This window comes from Acomys russatus, chromosome 4, assembly GCF_903995435.1.
Source record: "Acomys russatus chromosome 4, mAcoRus1.1, whole genome shotgun sequence".
NCBI lineage: Eukaryota > Metazoa > Chordata > Mammalia > Rodentia > Muridae > Acomys > Acomys russatus.
The window spans coordinates 23,152,799-23,171,444 of NC_067140.1; the positions used below are offsets into that span (position 1 = coordinate 23,152,799).

The window sequence follows — 18,646 nt, forward strand, 5'->3', positions numbered from 1 at the left end:
ATATATGTTCGATGAGGAGGCCATTAAGATCTATTTTACATAGTATGTGTTACACAGTGAAATACTAGTCACATGCTCTTAAGAGCTTACAGGACTTCTTTGGGCATTAGACAACTCTAGGCTCCTAGACACTTTTAATCACATGATTTATTTGTGTAACCAATTTATTCTCTCCATGAGGTCCTAGCAAGGTGTGAAGCGGGGTCGTTTTCTGGTTATTGTATTTCTAAGTATTTTTTGCATAAACAAGTAATGGTATCTATTAGCAAATGGTTCAGTGCAGTGCTTTGTGGCTTGGTAAACACTAAATGCGGAATAGCTTTTATTTATGACAGTTACTGAAAGCATTCAGCAGAGTGGCACGAAATAAGCAAACAATAATTGCCAGCTTATTATATTTATAATTGTTATTTATGAACTGTCACAAGGCCTGGCACATATCACTAACCCGTAAACATCGTGTTTGTAAGAATAATGAGTACTTTATTATATTCAGGCTCAGCAGAGCCTGGCACCACACGTGCGGGAAGAAAGTGGAAGTTTATTCTTGTTAATTATTATTATTAAGTAAAGCACTTAACAACAGCTCTACCCGCAGGCGCTTACTAAACAGTCTCGCTGGAGACTGCCCCTCCTCCCAAGCGGTGCGAGACCACGCCCCCTGCAGCAGAAGCTCCGCCCTCCGCCGCCCGGGCTGTGTCTGCGCAGAGCCTCCAGAAACAACGCGCATGCGCGGTCTCCCTTCCGCCGCTGGAGTCTCTGGCCGCTGCCGGAGCCCGGCCCCTGCTACGTGCGTGCCTACGTGCGTGCGTGCGTCGGGGCGTGCGTGCCTACGTGCGTGCGTGCCGTGAGCTCGCCGGGTACCGCGGCCTCGCCCTCCGCCCCTGCGCCCCGCTACCCAGGCCGCCGCCCCCCGCCCGCGCCGTCGCCCCCGACGGGGAGGACCATGGCGAAGGTGGAGCAGGTCTTGAGCCTCGAGCCACAGCACGAGCTCAAGTTCCGAGGTAAGCGGGCGGCCGGCCCGGGAGCTGTCACTCCGCTCCCGGCGCCGGAAGAGACGCGCCCTGAGGGCAGGACGCTGTCCGCCTAAGGCCCGCATGCACCAGGCGCCTAATGCATGCATGTGGAGTCAGTGTATGGAATCTGCCTGAGTCCCTCGTCTCTTCAGTAGCCCCCGGACTGCTACTGCTGTAGCTGCTGGGGCTACAGCCCAGGAAGCCTGTGCACACTTTCTGTGTAGTATACTTTCTGTATACATTTGTGTGTAAAGGTGCACTTTACATGCAAGCATGCACACGTGAATAAAAAGGTGCATTTTATACAAATATGTATGCAGAGTATATGCATGTACTATATAGCATGTATACATACATGCTCGTATTTATGTGTGTACACACGTATTTATGTATGGGTGTATGTATGTTACCCTTCATCAAATGTAAAGGCCATGAGGCAACGGGGACCGTGTCCAGCCTGTTCCTTGCTTTGTTGCATGTTTTGAGTCACCGTACTGGGCACTGGAGGCCTATAGAGCTCCTCAGACTAGTGAGCAAAGATGGTCGCAGGCGGTGGTAAGTATTATGAAGGAAAGGAGGCGTACTTTAGGTTGACTGCTGTGATTGCCCATGTATAGCCTACATGTATCCCACGACTTAAGGGGCCTGAGAGTCACCTGTTTCTCTGCTGCTGGGAAGTCGGGTAGGGTCGCGGCTCTTACCTCGTTGACACAGTTGAAGTCTGATTTCAGAAGTTTCACATACTTGGCCATTTCACCCACAGACTCTTGGGGAATGTTTCCAGGCTGCGGCTGTTTACCTTGCTTCCCAGGTTCAGAGTGCGCAGCGACTCAGTGCACAGGGAAGCAAAGGCGGCACGCTTAAGTTGGAAACAGAAACCTAAAGAAGCCTAACATTGGGCTGTAGAGATGGCTCAGCAGGTAAAAGCGCTGGCTGCCAAGGCTGAAGACTTGAGTTCAATCCCCGAGACCCACGTGATCAAAGGAGAGAAGTGGACTTCTGCAAGTTGTTTTCTGACTCTACAAGTGCACGCGCGCGCGCGCGCGCGCGCGCGCGCACACACACACACACACACACACACACACACACTCACAAACATTTTCAAATAAAAACATCCACTTAATACAGATCTTAGTTGCCAGAGGCCCCTATTTACCATGACTCCACTTGATGGCGGGTGGGGAGAAACTGGTATGCATTTGATAGCAACTATTTGGTGTTTTGGATTCTGATCCTTTTCCAGGTTAGTGGCACCATGCCGTCTTCTCTCAGCTCACAGCAGTGAGCCCCACAGCCACAGGGTGTGTGTTCGCATCCTGTCGTATCTACAAAGTGTCCATCTCTGTGGTGGGTGTGCACATGCGTGTAAGCTCATCAACATGTGCTTTTATTTATTTTATTTTGCATTTACTTTATTGTGTATAGGGGTATGTATGCCACAGTGGATGTATGGAGGTCAGAAGACAACTTGAAGGAGTCACTTCTCTCTCCTTCCATTATGTGGGTGCCAGGGATTGAACTTGGATCTCCAGTCTTGCACAGCAAGCGCTTTTACCTGTGGAGCTGTCTCACTGGCCCTCTTTGAGATAACGTAGTTCTGACGTAGTTCAGGCTGACCTAAGACTTGAGATGAATCTCCTGTCTTTGCTTCCCAAGTGCTGGTATTACCAGCTCAACACACATCGGAATAGCAGATTATCATCAAATGGGCTTTGTGCTAGATGGTTCTGTGCACCTGTAGGCTGATGGAAGTCTGGAGCTGGAACATCAGCTGTGATGTTCAGAAAGGTGAAGCAGGTTAAATGCATTTTTACTTAAACATTTTCAGCTTAGAAAGGGTTGTCAAGACCTAACTTCGTCGAGGGGCACCTCTGACTTTCTGTCATGTTCTCAGTGGCTTCTCTGGAGGAGCAGACTGGGAAAGGAAGCCAAATAGCCAAAGTGATGTCACTGGGGTAGCCTGAAGTTCTCCTTGTGACGTGGCACACATTGAGCCTATTGGTCCGTATCCATGTGTGTCAGAGCCCAGGAAAGTTCAAGTCCAATTGATTGCACTCATGTGCTCTCCCTCAACACCCACCTTTACATCCAGGGGAAAGAGGGGCAGATGAGGTATCCAGACTGGAGAGTGTGGTGAAACGAGCATCCCAGAGCGTGGGACGTCACATCATGACAGAGTGTCTCTGAAGCTGGTTAAAATGGTTCAGTGACAGCTGGGTGGAATTGGGTGGGAGTGTTTTGGACATGGCCAGTACTGTGCATAGAGGTCCAAAAGCTGGGGTCTTGCTCCTTGGGGATGCCATGGGTGGGAGATGCGGGATGGAATGGAAGGCCAGACTGGCTGGTACACAAGAGTTAGGTCTACACACCCACTAGGTGTGATGACTTGACTGGATCCCCTTGGGTTGATGCCCTGAAGCCTCCACACACCCACTATCTCTAGTGTATGGGCCCGGAAGGAGAAGGTGGAGTTCTAGTTCTTCCGGTTAAGTGTGTGTGACCTTGGGTGCCACCTTGCTCTTTTACCCTTGGGTTGACAGTGGTGCTAAGACCGTGACACTTCTCCAGCCAACATCACTGGTTGCCAAGAAGGTAGTCCAGAGGTTTGGTGTCCATATGTCCTCTAGGAGAGGTGGCCATGGATGTGTGGATACCTGCTGGGGGTCTTGTGAGTGCCATTCATTCATTAGCCCGGAGTCGTCTTGGAGAGGAAGTCTTAGTAAGCCTTTAAGCCTGGTCTGGAGTGAATTGTGGTCCTGCTGTACCTCCCTGGTGCTCAGATGGTATGTGGTGCCACCAAGCCCAACTGGGGTGTTTAGTTTCTTGGTTTGTTTGCTTTAAGCTGACTGCTGAGACAGTAAAATAAGAGACCCAGTAAGTTGGCTCATTGTGTTAAGGAAATTCATTTCAGGGAATGAACCTTCATATTTAACCAGTCTCTTTAATGTTATCTAGAATAAGGACTCTGATTTCTGGGGTTCATCTAAATGAAGTCCACTTGTAGCTAATCAAAGTGCTTGTCACTCAGGGAATGACTGGGTTGTTTGGTTTTTGTTTTTTACTACAGTTAAAGATGATGGTATGGGATTTAGTATTGGTCACATCCTGGAAATTTGTATGATGTGTTAAATGTAAATATGTTATAGGCTGGACGTGGTGACACAGGTCTGTAAACTCAGGGAAGAAGATTGTGAACTCAAGATCAAATTGGACTACATCTCAAGAAAGCATAAAATAAAAACCAAGCACAAAAAGGCTTAGTATGATGTAGGTCAGTGGTAGAGAGCCCTTGGTTTGATCCTCACCACACGCACGCGCACGCGCGCGCGCGCGCACACACACACACACACACACACACACACACACACTCTTACAGATGAAAACAGCCCACAGACTCCTGTGACTTTGTTTAGTTCTGTGCACCACGCTGCATTGCTCATCAATAAACACCCAGAGGAGAAAGGCTAAAGGGAAGACAGCATAGGTTTGCCCAGACTTCTGATCTTTATGGAGTCAGAGTACAAGTTTTTTAGCCAAGGACACTTCCTGAGATACTGGAAGGCTCCAGAAGCCTGTGGAAGGAGTGTCCTCTTCATGGTCTCGTTTTTTTCTGTGCCAGGCCTTCTAGGGCTTGACAACATTTTAGGTCTTCCTGGGAGCTCTAACTTGTATCCTTCCTTTCTCTCTCATCAGATCTCCTCTGTGGTAAGCAGTGGCCTGTATATTTTGGGTCATTGTCCACCCCCTATGCCCCACACAGTTTCTGTCATAGTCGTTGCTGGGACTGATAGCTAAATCCCTCACTGGGTTGAGGCACCAGCCCGTTGTGGATTTGATGCCTCCTTGCCTTGTTCCAGCACTAAGCAAGTGGCATTTGAGAAGTCAGGAGCAGGTTGAGTACCTGGGCAGGGGTACTTGAAGTCCAAGCTTGTGAGTAAGCATTGTTTTTTATATGGAGAGAACAGGCTAGAACAGGCCATCAACTTGACGTGTGATATAAAAGCGGCCTCCCAACCAGTGGATACAGTCGTCGCTGGCAGTAGTTTCCATTCCACTGCTCGCCCAGTGGGTCAGAGCTCTGGTCGGCAGAGTGCCGTACAGCACAGCAAAGTGCCAGCAGCACACTTATGGTTCTTTATGGCTGTAGTTTAAATCCATCCTGAATAGATTATCTACATGTGTTTAATTATTAACCAGCTTGCTCATCAAAAAAGCAAGTGGTATTAAGTTCACTGGGCTTGAGTCAAACTTAAATCTTCACTGACACTATTGTTTACTTCTGAATCTTATCCCTAGGAGAAAAATGAACTACAAGGTAACTTTTTCTTATCTTCTTTTTCTTAAAAACGTTTGTGCAGCCCTTGGCCTTGTACTTGGAAGGCAGGGCTGGTTCTAAATGAGGGCTTGTGGCGGGCAGCCTGGCAATTCCCTAGTAACTTTTCATCCCTGTGTTGATTTATTGAAGTAATTAGTCTGAACTGATGCTTATTAAAGAGCCTGACTCTTAAGCAGCGTTAACACCATCTTTTATTTATTACACTTAGGCAGTGTCTTTCTTCCAGAAAGATGTATTTTGCGCCTATAGTCTTAAGCTAAGCAGCAGAAAATCAGGGGTGGAGCCAGGGAGTTAGTCCCAGAGAATGTTAGAACTCGAAGCTCCAGTTTTAAGATGAAGAGTTATCTCCCAGGCAACTTCATCTGTCCCCTCATTTGGTAAAAGCTCTGCCATCTGAAGGATGACCTGGTCTGGAAGGAGCACTGCTGTCAGCAAGATGACAGAAGATGAACACAGAGCGCGCCTTCCATTAGGCGGGATGAGCTCACAGTGGAGTCTTTCATAAAATAAAAGCCTTGAATTGTGCTAAAACAAAGTTGCGTTATGGTTTTCAGCCGCCCCCTCGTTTTCTGTCATTTCAGGCCATTGTCAGCACATCATACCCAGATAGCTTTGGCCCTTGTTCACTGGTTCTTTGAAGCCTTTACCTGGGGACCTGGGCAGCTGCCTCAGAAACAAGAGTGGCTTAGAGAGCCTTGCTCTGGAAACAGAGTTACTGAACCTGGCAGCATTCTAAGATTACCTTAAAAAGTAACAGTGTGGTAATAAAATACATCCTAGAATTTCCATTTTTCAAAATGTTAAATGCATCCTTTAAACAGAAGCTGTTGTTGGCTAGAAACAGGCCCTCATGGGCACCTGCGGGTCCCTCCCTTGCATGGGGTATTTGGAGTCAGTGCTATTAAATATATCAGAAGAAAAATTTTTGTCATTTATATATAATACTAAAAATAAATATTCACTGTTTAAAATTGATTGTCTAAAAGGATATTAAAAGGACATTTAATATGTATATTTCCTCACCCCGCCTCCCTGCTGATAGCTCCTTACTGCTAGTTCATGCAGGTTCATTCTGTGCAAAGTAAGGGAGAGGGTTTACAGCCTGGAAGGAAGTATGAATGCCACCAGGGTAATTTCTTTCTCTTATTTTGAAAAAAAAAAAAAAGCTATTTTTTTGTATGGTGTTTTGCCTGCATGTATATATGTGTGAGGGTGCCAGATTCCCTGGAATTGTAGTTTCAGACAGTTGTGAGATGCCATGTGGGTACTGGGAATTGAACCTGGGTCATCTGGAAGAGTAGGCAGTGCTCTTACCTGCCACCTCTCCAACCTTGCCAGTGTTTAATTTTTATGTGCAAAGATGAGCATGCTTCCCTCACTGGGTCCTCTTGAATAATTTATTCAAGAAAGGCCACTTAGTCTGATTTAATGAAGCGGGTGTCCTTTGATTACTGATGGGAGAGTTGTGGGCACAGATTCATCCTGCCCACATTTTTATTGAGAGCAAGAACTGGATTCAGATTTTTGAGAGGACTCCAGCAGAGTAACTAGCAACCTGTTACTCCTTCAGATGTCTAACAAGGGAAGACACCAGAGTAGTTTCCTAGTGCTGGTTCATCTTCTGACCCTTTAGAGGTTGTTAACTGCACAGTGTGCAGTTCACCTTCCTTGTCAGGTTCTGTCAGAATTTATAACCGACTCCCTAGGAACTCTGGACTCAGCAAGCTGTGGTTCCCCCCACCTCTTAGGTGCCTCACCAGAGCTCAGGCTTGATAGAGGTTTCCTCAGCTTTCAGGGACTGGCAAAGTGTGACTCAGGAGAGGTGGGTGTGTGCCCAGAAAGCACCATCTTAAGTAAATGGCACTTCAGGTGCCACACAGCTTTTCCCAAGCCCCAAACTGTGGGTCCTGTGTGCTAGCCTTGACCAGAGAAGCAGGGCAAGGTGGGTGACCTTGTGACATCCCTCTTACGGGTAGAGGACAACTTAAGATTCTGTATGAGGTGTGCCCTGGGTTGCCATCATTCTTCAGAGTGACGACGTGAAAGCATGTGGCAAGTTCAAGACAAGCTTGAGGTATACCCTGTTACGTCACATGTATGGTGGATTCTTAGCCACAGTTGTGGTACCTGGATGTTCTTCCTTTTGTGCCATTCATGCCCTTGGTACTAGATTCTCCTTGCCCTCATCTCTTTCCATTAACTCATCAAGTGGCCCTCACATTTACACAGTTGAATAGCCCAGGGAGGCCATGACTGCCATGGGCCCCTCTGCCTTGTTCCCTCTGTGGTGGGCTTGCTTTCCTCTGGCAGACTAATTGACAGAACTTCCAGTCCTTTTCTCCACATTGGTACAGCTTTCAGAAATGCAAATTTGATCATATCTTGCTTAAGCTTGTTAACGTCGCCCCATGGCCAGTAGAATAAAGATTAAATCCTTTAACAAAATGATGTACAGCTATCACTTCTCATCTGACCAGCATCCTCGTCCCCCTCCAGCCTTTCTGCTCCGTGGTGCACTGTGTTAATTGGGGCTGTCTCTCCCCTCCCCAAGCCTCCTGCTTGGCATAGTTCTGACCAGGGCCTGCTGTGTACAGCCCACTGGCTGAGCACCGTGTTTTCAGGAAAGCCCAGAGCTCCTTGATCTCCTATATTTTCCCAGGCCTCTCCTCTCCTTTCTCCTGTCTCCTCCATCCTTGTTCCAGATGGACCTGTGGCACACTTCCCTGAAGAGCACCTGCCTCCCTCCATCTTACTTGGCTGATCTTCGTTCACACCAGCTGAGGGTGCAGTGGGTTTGACAAGTGGCTCCCTGTCTTCTCATTGCCTTTGCATCACTCTTTACTGCTTTGTGGCCCCTTCTTCATCACCAGGTCTCTCTGTGGTACTTGACCTGGCCTTGGCTTTCCTGGAGACTTGCTGGCCTCTTCCTGGACTTTTCCAGATACCTGTTTCCATTTATCAGGATTCTGGCCTCAGGTTTCCCTGTCCTGCCCTTTCCTGTGCTGCTCACTAGTAATACCTTCCGCTTTTTCCACACAACACCCTGTTTACTCTGTGGCTCCAGGAGGCTCTTCTGCAATTTTGGCTGGCTAGACCTGCCGATCTGGTCATGAAAACCTTAGACTCAACATGCTCCAGCCTTCCTTAGTGATTTACCCTCTTACCCCTGAACGTGTTCCTGTGTCTTGGAAATGTTCTTATGTCCAGTTAGGTAAACATCATCTGTTTCCTTTTTCCTTATTCTCATGTCTGTGTAACCAGTTAAATTATTAAATTACTGCCCTGCTAACTGCACACACCCTTCAGAATTGATGTAGTACTGTGTCCCCACTCTATCTGCCTCTGTCATATGTTGAACTGTTGTGTATACAATTGACAGACTTTTTTTCTTAGGGGATTGACAGCATCTCATGCCTGCTAGGCAAGTGATCTACTACTGAGCTGCATCCTCCACCCTCTTTTGTGAGGCAGACCTTGAGCTCCACCCCCTTCTACCTCAGCCTCCTCAGTTGGCTGGCATTACAGGTCTGTGCCATGAGGCCTGGCTCAGAAAATTCTTAACTGAAATGTGAACTTGAGACTTCTGCTTAAAAAAATTCATTGGCTTCTGCAAGCTTGGTTTGCTTACCAGCTGTGTTGGGAGAATAATGTTAGTTAGTTTGAAGAATATACAATAGAACTCAATACTCAGGCTCCTGCCGCACTTGAGCTTCACAGATAATATTGGTCTCAGTTGCATTCTTAGTCACAGACACTGCTCTGAGTTCTGGATGGGCCCTAGAATAACCCTCCATTTCAGGAGACCAATTGCTCTGTCTCTGTCTTCTGGATGGGAGGCAGTAGTGCCTATCTCTCTCTAGCCTGAGAGTCTAGCCCAGAGCCAGGGTACTTATGTCACCATCTCCTGCTGCCTGCACCATGCCACTGCTCCTATTGAGGGAAAACCAGGGAATCCTTGTTTTTTTATGGAGCTCATCTTCCAGTGAGGAAAATCAGTTTCTGGTGTCTTGTGGAGGTGAATGCTGAGTGAAGACAGGTATGGGTTAAAGAGTTTGGGAACAGCTCTGTTCTTTTTATTTATGTTTTACTTATTTTTACTCGTGTGTTTTATTTTAAAATTAAAAAAAAAAAAAAAGGTTTTATTTTTACATTTTAATAGATTTAAAAGATTTTGTAGCTCTGAGGACAGAACTTGGGGATTTTAGCCCATGCTTAGCATGTGCCCTTTCACTGAGTTATATCCTAACCAACCCCTGGGCTCCATTTTAAATAGGATGTTGGGGGAGCCACTTCACTGTGGGTGGTGATATTTAAGCTGAGAGGTTGACCTGTATACAACTCCTGTGTAAACCTGAGATGCTTGGGGGAAGATATTCTAAACCCTGGGCATGGCAAGAGCAAGGCAGGTGGCAGTGAACTCCTAGGTCAAGGAACAGCAGCTTTGTGCCTTGAGTGATAGAGGGGTAAGATGAGCTCTTAAGGGCACAGACAGGAAGACTACTGGAGAGATAGGATTGTGCTGTGATGGGGACAAGGAAGGTTTGGAGAGATTTGTTTTTAAAATGACCTGGCTAGTGTATCTGGTGATTTGGACTAGGTGTGGGAGCTCTGTGATGTGGGGACTCTTGTGATGATCTAGGCTTCAGGACAAGGGAGACATGTGTGGTGGACCAGAGTAGCAACAATGAAAGGTGAGAGGTGCTCAGATTCTGTGTTGAAGGTGGAGCCCCTAGAACCTTTTGGTGACTAAGTGATAGAGGGGGCAGCATGGGAAGAGTGGGTCTCAGGCTGAGTAGGTGTGGCAAGTGCAAATGTAAGGAATTATGTCAGGAGAGATGGGAAATAGATAGTGATCCAGAAAGCCTGGAAGCCAGGGCCAGACTACAGACACAAGAGTGGAAGTCCACAGATTGTTCTTAGAGCACAGGAGGAAGGAGTGACCTCTCCTGGCTGGGGGGAGGGGTTCCCTAACCTTTTCTAAAATAGGTGTTTGATCAGAGCCTTGAAGAATGAGCACACTTCCCAAAGCAGAGATGGGGGAAATAGAAAATAGTTTTCATTTAGATCTCCTCTTACTGGAATGGTTACTTAGGTTCTTCAGTGACTTGGAAACCAAACCATAATCTACCCTAACTGACCAGCTTCCTGCTGCCCTTTCTAACACTGGTGAAATGAGAAATACAGTTGAGCAGAGACGCAGAAGGCCAGCTATGCCCTTTATGGGCTGTGTTGTCTGAACTAAAGCTGTACTGAAATGAGGTGGAGTTTTGTGTGTGTGTGTGTGTGTGTGTGTGTGTGTGTGTGTGTGTGTGTGTGTGTGTGTGTGTGTGTGTATTGACTGATTTGTAGGCAAGGTTGGCTTGGAACTCAGAGAAGTTCTCCTCCCTCAGCCTTCCAAGTGCTGAAGTTGCAGGAATGACCTGCCACATCCATCTGAACAGTGTCTAGCATTAGATAAGTGAGGGCATTTCATATACTGATAACAACTTCTGTCAGAGTTGAAAGTTAGGTCCTTCTAGAATTACTGAGACCACTGCTGTGCTGAGTTCTAAGCAATAACTTTGATTTTTATAAATTATATTATAACAACTATTGCTGTAGGTCTGTTGGTTTAGGTCATGGGTTGAGACAATATTTTGAACCCATAGAGTGTTGTAGGCAGGAGCCTTCTCACAGAGGTATGCCCTAGTCTGAATGTCATTTGCTACCAAGCTTTTCTTTGAGACTCAGTTTCGCTGTGTACCCAAGGCTAGCCTCAGACTTACAGGGATCCGTGTGCCTCTCCCTTCCCAGTGTTGGGATTAAAGGTGTGTGCCATTATGTCTGGCTACAGGAGCTTTCTTTGTGTAGAAAGCATAGAAATAGCCAGATAATTGAATAAGTGGCAGACATAGCATAGCTAGACATTAGTGGGGGCACTAACCTTAATTTAGACCTCTCTTTAATGAGATAAGTGAAACTTAGTGAGTAGTTTAGGTATGTCTTTGCTCCTGGTTGCTGGCCTACACTTCCTACTTTTCCTCACTCACCAGAGGAGTTTAATATAGTCTCTTATCCACATGTTCTTCAACATGCTTTTCAGATCATGTGTACAGATCAGTTCATTCTTTCACACTGCTGTGCCATGTCCTTCAGAGAAGTGTAGTACCTATGTTGCTCCTGAGGAGTCTCCCAAGCCCAGAGCCTCAGCTCCTTTGTTTCCTGGGCTGCCCCTCCTGCCTAACACTCTGTTTTCTAGGTCGCTTCCCAAGTCTGTTGTCAGGGCCTTTTCTAGCACTTTGGATCATTAGCTAAGAGAGTGCTGGCTGTACCCCAGCCTTCCCACCTGTGAAGGACCCAGGGGCAGGAGGTTTAAGGGGCTAGGGAGCTAGGAATCAAGTGAGCCTCCAGTCGGGGGTTGTCATCTACTTCTGCCAAGCTGGCCCAAGGTCCCTTTGATATTGCTGTCAGTGACAGCTCTGGGTGTTGATTCCTTGATTCCTTGGCTGTAATAACATAATGGGTGTGATGTCGCTTGGCAGCACCTCTTTCATGAGGATGTCGGGGACGGTACTTTATTACTTTAGGATACTTTGGGTCTAAAATTTCTTTGAAACAATTTTGTCTATATGTGGGTCCCTTATGTGATTATTTCAAAATAAGACTGAAGGATTAGGCTTCAACCTGTGCTGTTAAAAACATACTGGTTGCTCTGCTTGTTTGTTTGTTTGTTTGTTTGTTTTGGTTTTTTGAGACAAGGTTTCTCTGTGTAGCCCTGGCTGTTTTGGAACTCACTCTGTAGTCCAGGCTGGCCGTAAACTCAAGAGATCTGTCTGCCTCTGCCTCCCAAGTGCTAGGATTAAAGGTGTGCCTCTTCACCACCCAGCTGCAATGGGATTTTGTTTCCAAAGCATTGAGTTAATGTGTAAGCTAATATTTAATCAAGAGGGTAGATTTAGGAAAAACAACTGGAGACTTGATGGTTGTTGAAGAGCTGATCCTTTCTGAACATGTTACATGGCCTCTCTGTCTCCCTTCCATGATCTTCCACTCGGAATTGTGTTAGGCATGTAGCCCAGGCTGACCTCACGCTCCTGGTTGTTCCGCCTCGGCTTCTCTCATGCTATGATCGCAGGCATGTGCTGCTAAGCCTGCTCTTTCTTTGTTTTTTAGAAGGAAGGAAACTGTAAAACCCTGAACAGCTCTAACAAGATTGTTTTTGACAAACCCGTTTGTGAGAACAACACACACTAAAAGGGCTTCATATTTGTTTGGTACACTCAACAACATAGGAAAGCTCACACTGGCCTGTCATTCATCCAGCCCTTTTGCCATTGTTGGTGCCCTGTTCTAGCCTGGATGTGATGATGAATCGGGCCAGTCCATGGAAACGGAAACAGACACGCAGAATAGGTCCATAGGGAAGATGGTGAGGCTGAAGGAGGAGCCACACTCCAGGGGATGAGTGGGAAAGAGCCCAGCCTTAGTCCTCTGCCTGGCTCTCCTCTTCCAGCCCTGCTGAGCTGCTCTACTGCTCCTGGAACTGTTCTCGGTGCTGACCACCTTGGTGAGCAACAGGGAGAATCATGTGATTTGTGATTTCCATTCTAGAGGAACAAATATGGGCATTGCAGTCAGGCAGGGAAGGCAGAAAGCTGGGGCTTGGTACTCGGTGAGAACAGGCTGTGGCAGAATAAGTGTAAATAGCAGATTTGACTTTAGAAGGCCCATGTCTCCCAATTTTAATATATTTTCCCATGTACCGAGTCTGTCATATTGAGACCTCAAGGACTGTTTTATTGTCCCAGCAGCAGTCATCAAAAGGCTTTGCTTCTGCCCGAAGGCTCTCTGTAGGCATAAAAAGAATGTGGTTGCTTATTGTTTGGAGGGTCATGGAGAGGGAAGTGTTTGCAAGAGAGCAAACTGATGCAGCCTGTTCATATAGATTCGAGCTGTAGTGAAGATAATAACTTAAGCTTCTGTCTAGAAGGCTGAGACCTGGTAGGGTATGTGTTATCTTGGTATGTAACTTGTGTGGTGACACATGCAGTGTGATTTTCAAAGGCTGGCAGCCACACCCGGGAGATAGATTACACAGGAAGGATACATATTCATAAACTAGGATTTCTTAAGCTCCAGAAGAGGAAGAGAAGGGATTTGAATGCAAAACAGAGGGTCAGTGACCCCTTGTTGGTCTGCTCCTGTGTGCATTCACATTCAGAATCCTAGTGCTGGCCGGAACTTGACACACGGGTGCAGCATGCCAAGAGCTCCTCTTTTACAAAATTAAATTCTTGCATTTTAATTTACTTATTTATGAGTGATGGCTCAAGAGAGATTGTGCAGAAAGAGGAGCCCTCAACAAAATGGATGCCTACTGATGACCATCCTGGTGCTGGCTGTACTGCTCCAACAGGAGCCTAAACTCACTGAGGCCCTGGTGTCTGCCGGAAGCTGACAGGGCCTGGTTTCTACCTCTATAGTTTTGCCACATGGTGACTATCACTTAGAATATGGGTTCATCAAGTGTGTGTGTGTGTGTGTGTGTGTGTGTGTGTGTGTGTGTGTGTGTATGTGTATTATCCCCATCTGGATGTTCCAGTTTATTGTGTCCTCTTTCTGAAAGACTTTGTTTGGCCTCCGTGGTGAATGTTGTTCTGGTGAGGCTGTTACACCTCCACGTCTAGTGGGAAGTACCAGAGAGAATGGTGCCCAGCTGGGCTGGGAGTACAGCTCAGAGCTAGAGTCCTTCTTGCCTAGCATGTGTGAGACCCTCAGTTCAATTTTGAATAGCACCACAAAAATGAAAAAAGAAAAAGAAATACCTGGCTGTCTCTCAAAGTGGCTGCATAGATTATGTGTCCAGTGGCGCCAATAGAAGTCTCCTGGCCTGATTCCTCCCCACGCTTGCTGCTCAGAGTTCTACTTTAGCAGTGCTGAGAAGCAAATTAGGCACTCGTGTTCCAACTTGCATCTTTCTAAGAATAAGTGGTGACCATTGTCCCATGTGCCCCTGCCTTCTACCCATCTTTGGTAAAATGTCTTCAACTCCTTTGTCTGCTTTTAAACCAGGTGATAGATTTCTGTCGAATTTTAAGAGTTTTCCATAACATTTGGCAGATGATCCCTTATCACATGTATCTTCTACAGATCACCTCCTGGCTGGAGCTGCTGGCCTTCCATTCTGTTGACAATATCCCTTTGCAGAGCAGGTGTTTTTGTTTTTATTTACTTGATTTTTCAGTTCTGGGGCTGGATCCAGGGCTCCCTGAGTGTCAGACAGCCCTCTTCTGCAGAGCCCAGCCTCATCCAGGCTTTGGATTTCAATGAGGTCCAGCTCATCTCTGCTTTCTTCTGTGTATTCTGCCTTGCTTGTTTTTCCTAAAAAGTCACCCATGTCATTTAGATTTTTCTTCCTGGTTACCTTCCAGGAGTCTCACTTAGGAGTTATTTATTTACTTATTGTGAAACAGGGTCTCACTGTGTACCTTGACTGACTTCATACTTGCTGGCCCTGAACTCACTCACAGAGATCTTCCAGCTTCTGCCTCCCAAGTGCTGGGATTGAAGATGTGTGCCATCATGTGTAGCTGTATTAGACAAGTCTGCAGATGAGAGAGGCCCAGGCTGAGTCTGCGTGCCTGGACTTATCACTGTGGTCTTTGTAGTTGGCAGATGGGGACTTGTAAGTTGCTATCTTGTGAAGTTGTTGTTTGGGTTTCCTGACAGGAGGAGCTCTACATAAATGATGCTCTCTGGGCAACAGTCACCATAGAATATTCAGACCTTGCAGAGGTTAAAGAAACACTTAGATATTACCTAGATGTTTGCTGATTGGTTAACTCATCCAGCCTTCATCTTGTCTTGTTTTGTTTTGTTTGGGAAAGGATCTCACTCTGAAGCCTGGAATTTCCTGGTGTGCATTGTGTAGCTCAGGCTGACCTTGAACTCACAGTCTTCCTTCTTCAGCTTTTGGGATCACACAGGTGAGCCACCAGTACCTGGCTAGAGTCTGTCTCTGGAGACATCTTTGTTTGGGACCTGAAACCAGACCTTCATTGGACTTCAAGATAGTGCTTTACTTAAGTCTGCCTTGTGTCCTGTGATCTGCAACACAAGAATTGTCCATGCTGCTTACTTTGATGGACACACACATTTCTCCTGGGTCTGTGTTCTTTTCTTTCTCAAAAGTAATTTTAAAAAGACAGAGAGGTGAGCCCCAGGGTCTAGGAAGGATACAGGTGGTTTATGCCGTGTCACGCTGGAGCCCATCCCTCCAAGAACAAGTGGAGGAGTTTATGTTGTGTTAGTTAATGCTGTTTTATGAGCATCTTTATCAACTTTAATAAATGATTGCAGGTGCACACAAGGAGAGGAAAGAACCCAGTCAGCCTGTTCATAGAAGAGAGAATTTTGCTCCAGGGTGGGGCTGCTTCTCTGTGCTCACTCTTGCATCTTGCAGGAGATGTGGAGTTTCTAATTTCAGACAGGCACCTGGACTCAGGGATAGACGACACGAAGGAAAGTGATTAAGGATGTGATGTGTTCCCACTCTGGAGACACAAATCATTTTTTTTTTCATCTCTTGAAAGGAAAAAAAAACCTTAATTTTTGAAGATTTCATTTTAAAAATTGACTTTGTATTTTATAAACAATGTTTAAGTTCATTGGTAATAAATATGCATGTTTGTGGGATAAAATCCCATTTTTTACATAATGCTTTAATGGAAATGGCAGTTTTATGAAATGAAAGTGACTAAGAAAAGTCTGAATGACGCTCATAAGCCTTCACATCATTTTTATTGAGGTTTGTATGTTCTAATTCATTAGAACAAGGGGAAAGAGAGCACTAACATGGTTTATCTCCTGTAATTACTCAAATCAAATTTATTTTCAATAAAATTCTTGGAGTAAATTGCCCAGAGTGGGGTGAGGAAGATTGGCCTGTTTTTACAAAATGCTTTGAGTTTTACCCATGAGACTTTGCTGTTCTACCAGTGATGTCTGTGATGCATACATTTTCCAGCATGGCTCCCTCCAGAGTTTTATAAATTAGTGCCTAGACCCAAGGCAAAGTACTCAGGGAGAAATACAGCTTATTTTATCCCACTCACTGTTACCAATATTGCTTGTCTTTTAATAATTTAGACCATCTTTTATGTGATTCATGTAAATTGAAACACCATTTAGATTGCCACATAATAGGCAGACCTGGGGAACTTGCTCAGTGGAATCTAGTTTATGTTCATAGAGTCCCAGAAGATGTTGGAGAGGTCTCCAGCTGTATGGGGATCAGAAGAGGAGACACTGGAAATGGGAGTGGGTATTGGTGAGTATTGTGCTGTCCCCATGATGAGGGGTGTGTGTGTGTGTGTGTGCGCGTGCACGCGCACACATGCAAGGCGTGCTCTGTGGTAGCTATATTATGTGTCTGATCTGAGCGTGTGTCCATGATCTCGAGGCAGATCTCTCTAGAAAGCTTTGGGCTATGCTCAAACACTCATTCTGTATGTTTTCTGTTCTGTGTTTGTCTGTTTTAAACAAACAGGGATCATCTTTGTATCCCAGATTGGCTTAGAAGTTGCCATGTACCAAAAGATGACCTTCAACTTCTGATCCTCCTGCCTCCACCTTCACTAATGCTGGGATGACAGGCATGGCCCACTATGCCTGGACCTTTTCCCATAGGCTTATTGATGCTGGAAATGGGCCCTTTCAAGAATGACTTTACCCCAAGCTCCCTTGGCTACCGAACACCTGCACTTGCAGAGTGGGGTTTGGTGTGTTTTGTAAAGCACATGCCTGGCAGATTGTACCCATGCAGGCTTAGGCTTGTAGGGCTTACCACTTTCTTTGGCCCTAGAAAACCAGAGCTGTTTTTAGCTCTCCTTTTTATAGACTGTGCTTACTGAAGTGATCCCCACCTAAAGTAAAGGGGGATCAGCCTCCCCATCTTCCCATGAGTCAGCCTGCATGCAGGGGAGGTGGGATAGGATAGAATTCCAGAGCGTTACAATCCCATAAGCCCCAGGCAGTCCCAACAGCAAGTGTCACATTTCTCTCTTCAGGCCAAGAACTTGTTGCAAGGGTGGTGCCTTGTCAGCATGCAGCTCTCCCTCCCTGTAACTGAAAAGCCTTTGGGCCACACGTTAACTGTCTCCTTTGCTCTCCCAGTGGGGAAGAGGTATGGTTTGCAGTGGAGTCAGATCTGGAGATGTTCTACAGGAGGTCTGTCCTCTCCTGGCTTCAGCCTGGTCCCTAGAGGATCAGAGTCAGGGCTTCTAGAAAGGCAGGCAGCTGGAGAAGTTCTCTTCAGGTGTTTAGGTCTTCAGGGTACTGTCCCTGAGATGAGAAGGGCTTTTATGGTCAATGATCCTCAGGCAATTAGGTGATGCAGTTATCTTGCCGCATGTGCTGCGGTGTGTGCATACACCCCTGCAGCCTCGCACACTGGTGGGCCAGTTGGGGAGGGACTAATGGAACAGCAGGTACTATCACTGAGTCAGCACCTTCCCTCAGGGTTCCTGTGTTGAGATGGCACTCAGCTTCCAGCCCGAAGTAACTGTTGTGATAAGAGGAAGATGGAAGGGGCCTGGCTTACAGGCGCATGCTGGTGACCACTGTGTGAAGGGAGCTGAGCAAGAGTGTGTAGCTGTGTCAGGAGGGTGTGTGTTTTGCAGACTGTTTTGGGCATCTTACAGCTAAGATTGTGCATTAGCAAGTGTGAAAACTGTCTTGCGCCCAGATTAGCCCCTGATGTACACTTGGACAGATTACACTGGCTTCAGGGTGCCTGATATCAACTCAAGCTTCCCCTCAGCTGCCATTTGTGTTTAAGCTGAACTTTTTATTCAGTGGATCTCTCATCCTTCCAGGACCTCAGAGGAAGCTTGCCTGAGGCACTTGTTTTTCTGGAAACAATCTGGGAGTAGTTTTCATCTTGGCGCACATGTCTTGAGACCTCAGTGAGTCCAGACATAGTGGTGGGGACTGAGATGGGCAAAGGGTAGCCCCACCTCAGCAGCTGAGACTCACAGTGAGCATTTCAGAGCATGCCCAAGTGTCTGTTGGGTCTTCTGAGATGTGACAGGTGAGCCCCCACATGTTTCTGTAACCAGGGAAACACATTCCCTCCCCTGCTTCCTTATAACAGTGAACCTGGCTGTAAGAAACAAAGATAGCACCCAGGTGATGATAGGTAACACCTGAAGTGGATCTAGGCCGGGCATGTGGCTCAGGGTCTGGGTACATAAACAGGTCCCTGGGTTGCCCCATAGTAACACACACACATCAACACACACACTTTCACATGACA

The 18,646-nt window shown here is 46.5% G+C and overlaps 1 protein-coding gene across 1 annotated transcript in view; it reads left to right on the forward strand.

The window, feature by feature from the left end:
- The first annotated feature begins 836 nt into the window (after positions 1–836).
- Positions 837–18,646, forward strand: part of Vapb (VAMP associated protein B and C) — a 35,368-nt gene continuing 17,558 nt past the window's right edge. Inside the window, exon 1 of the mRNA XM_051143914.1 lies at positions 837–1,004. Coding sequence (XP_050999871.1) covers positions 947–1,004 — 58 coding nt within the window. The 5' untranslated portion in view covers positions 837–946. The remainder of the gene's footprint in view (positions 1,005–18,646) is intronic.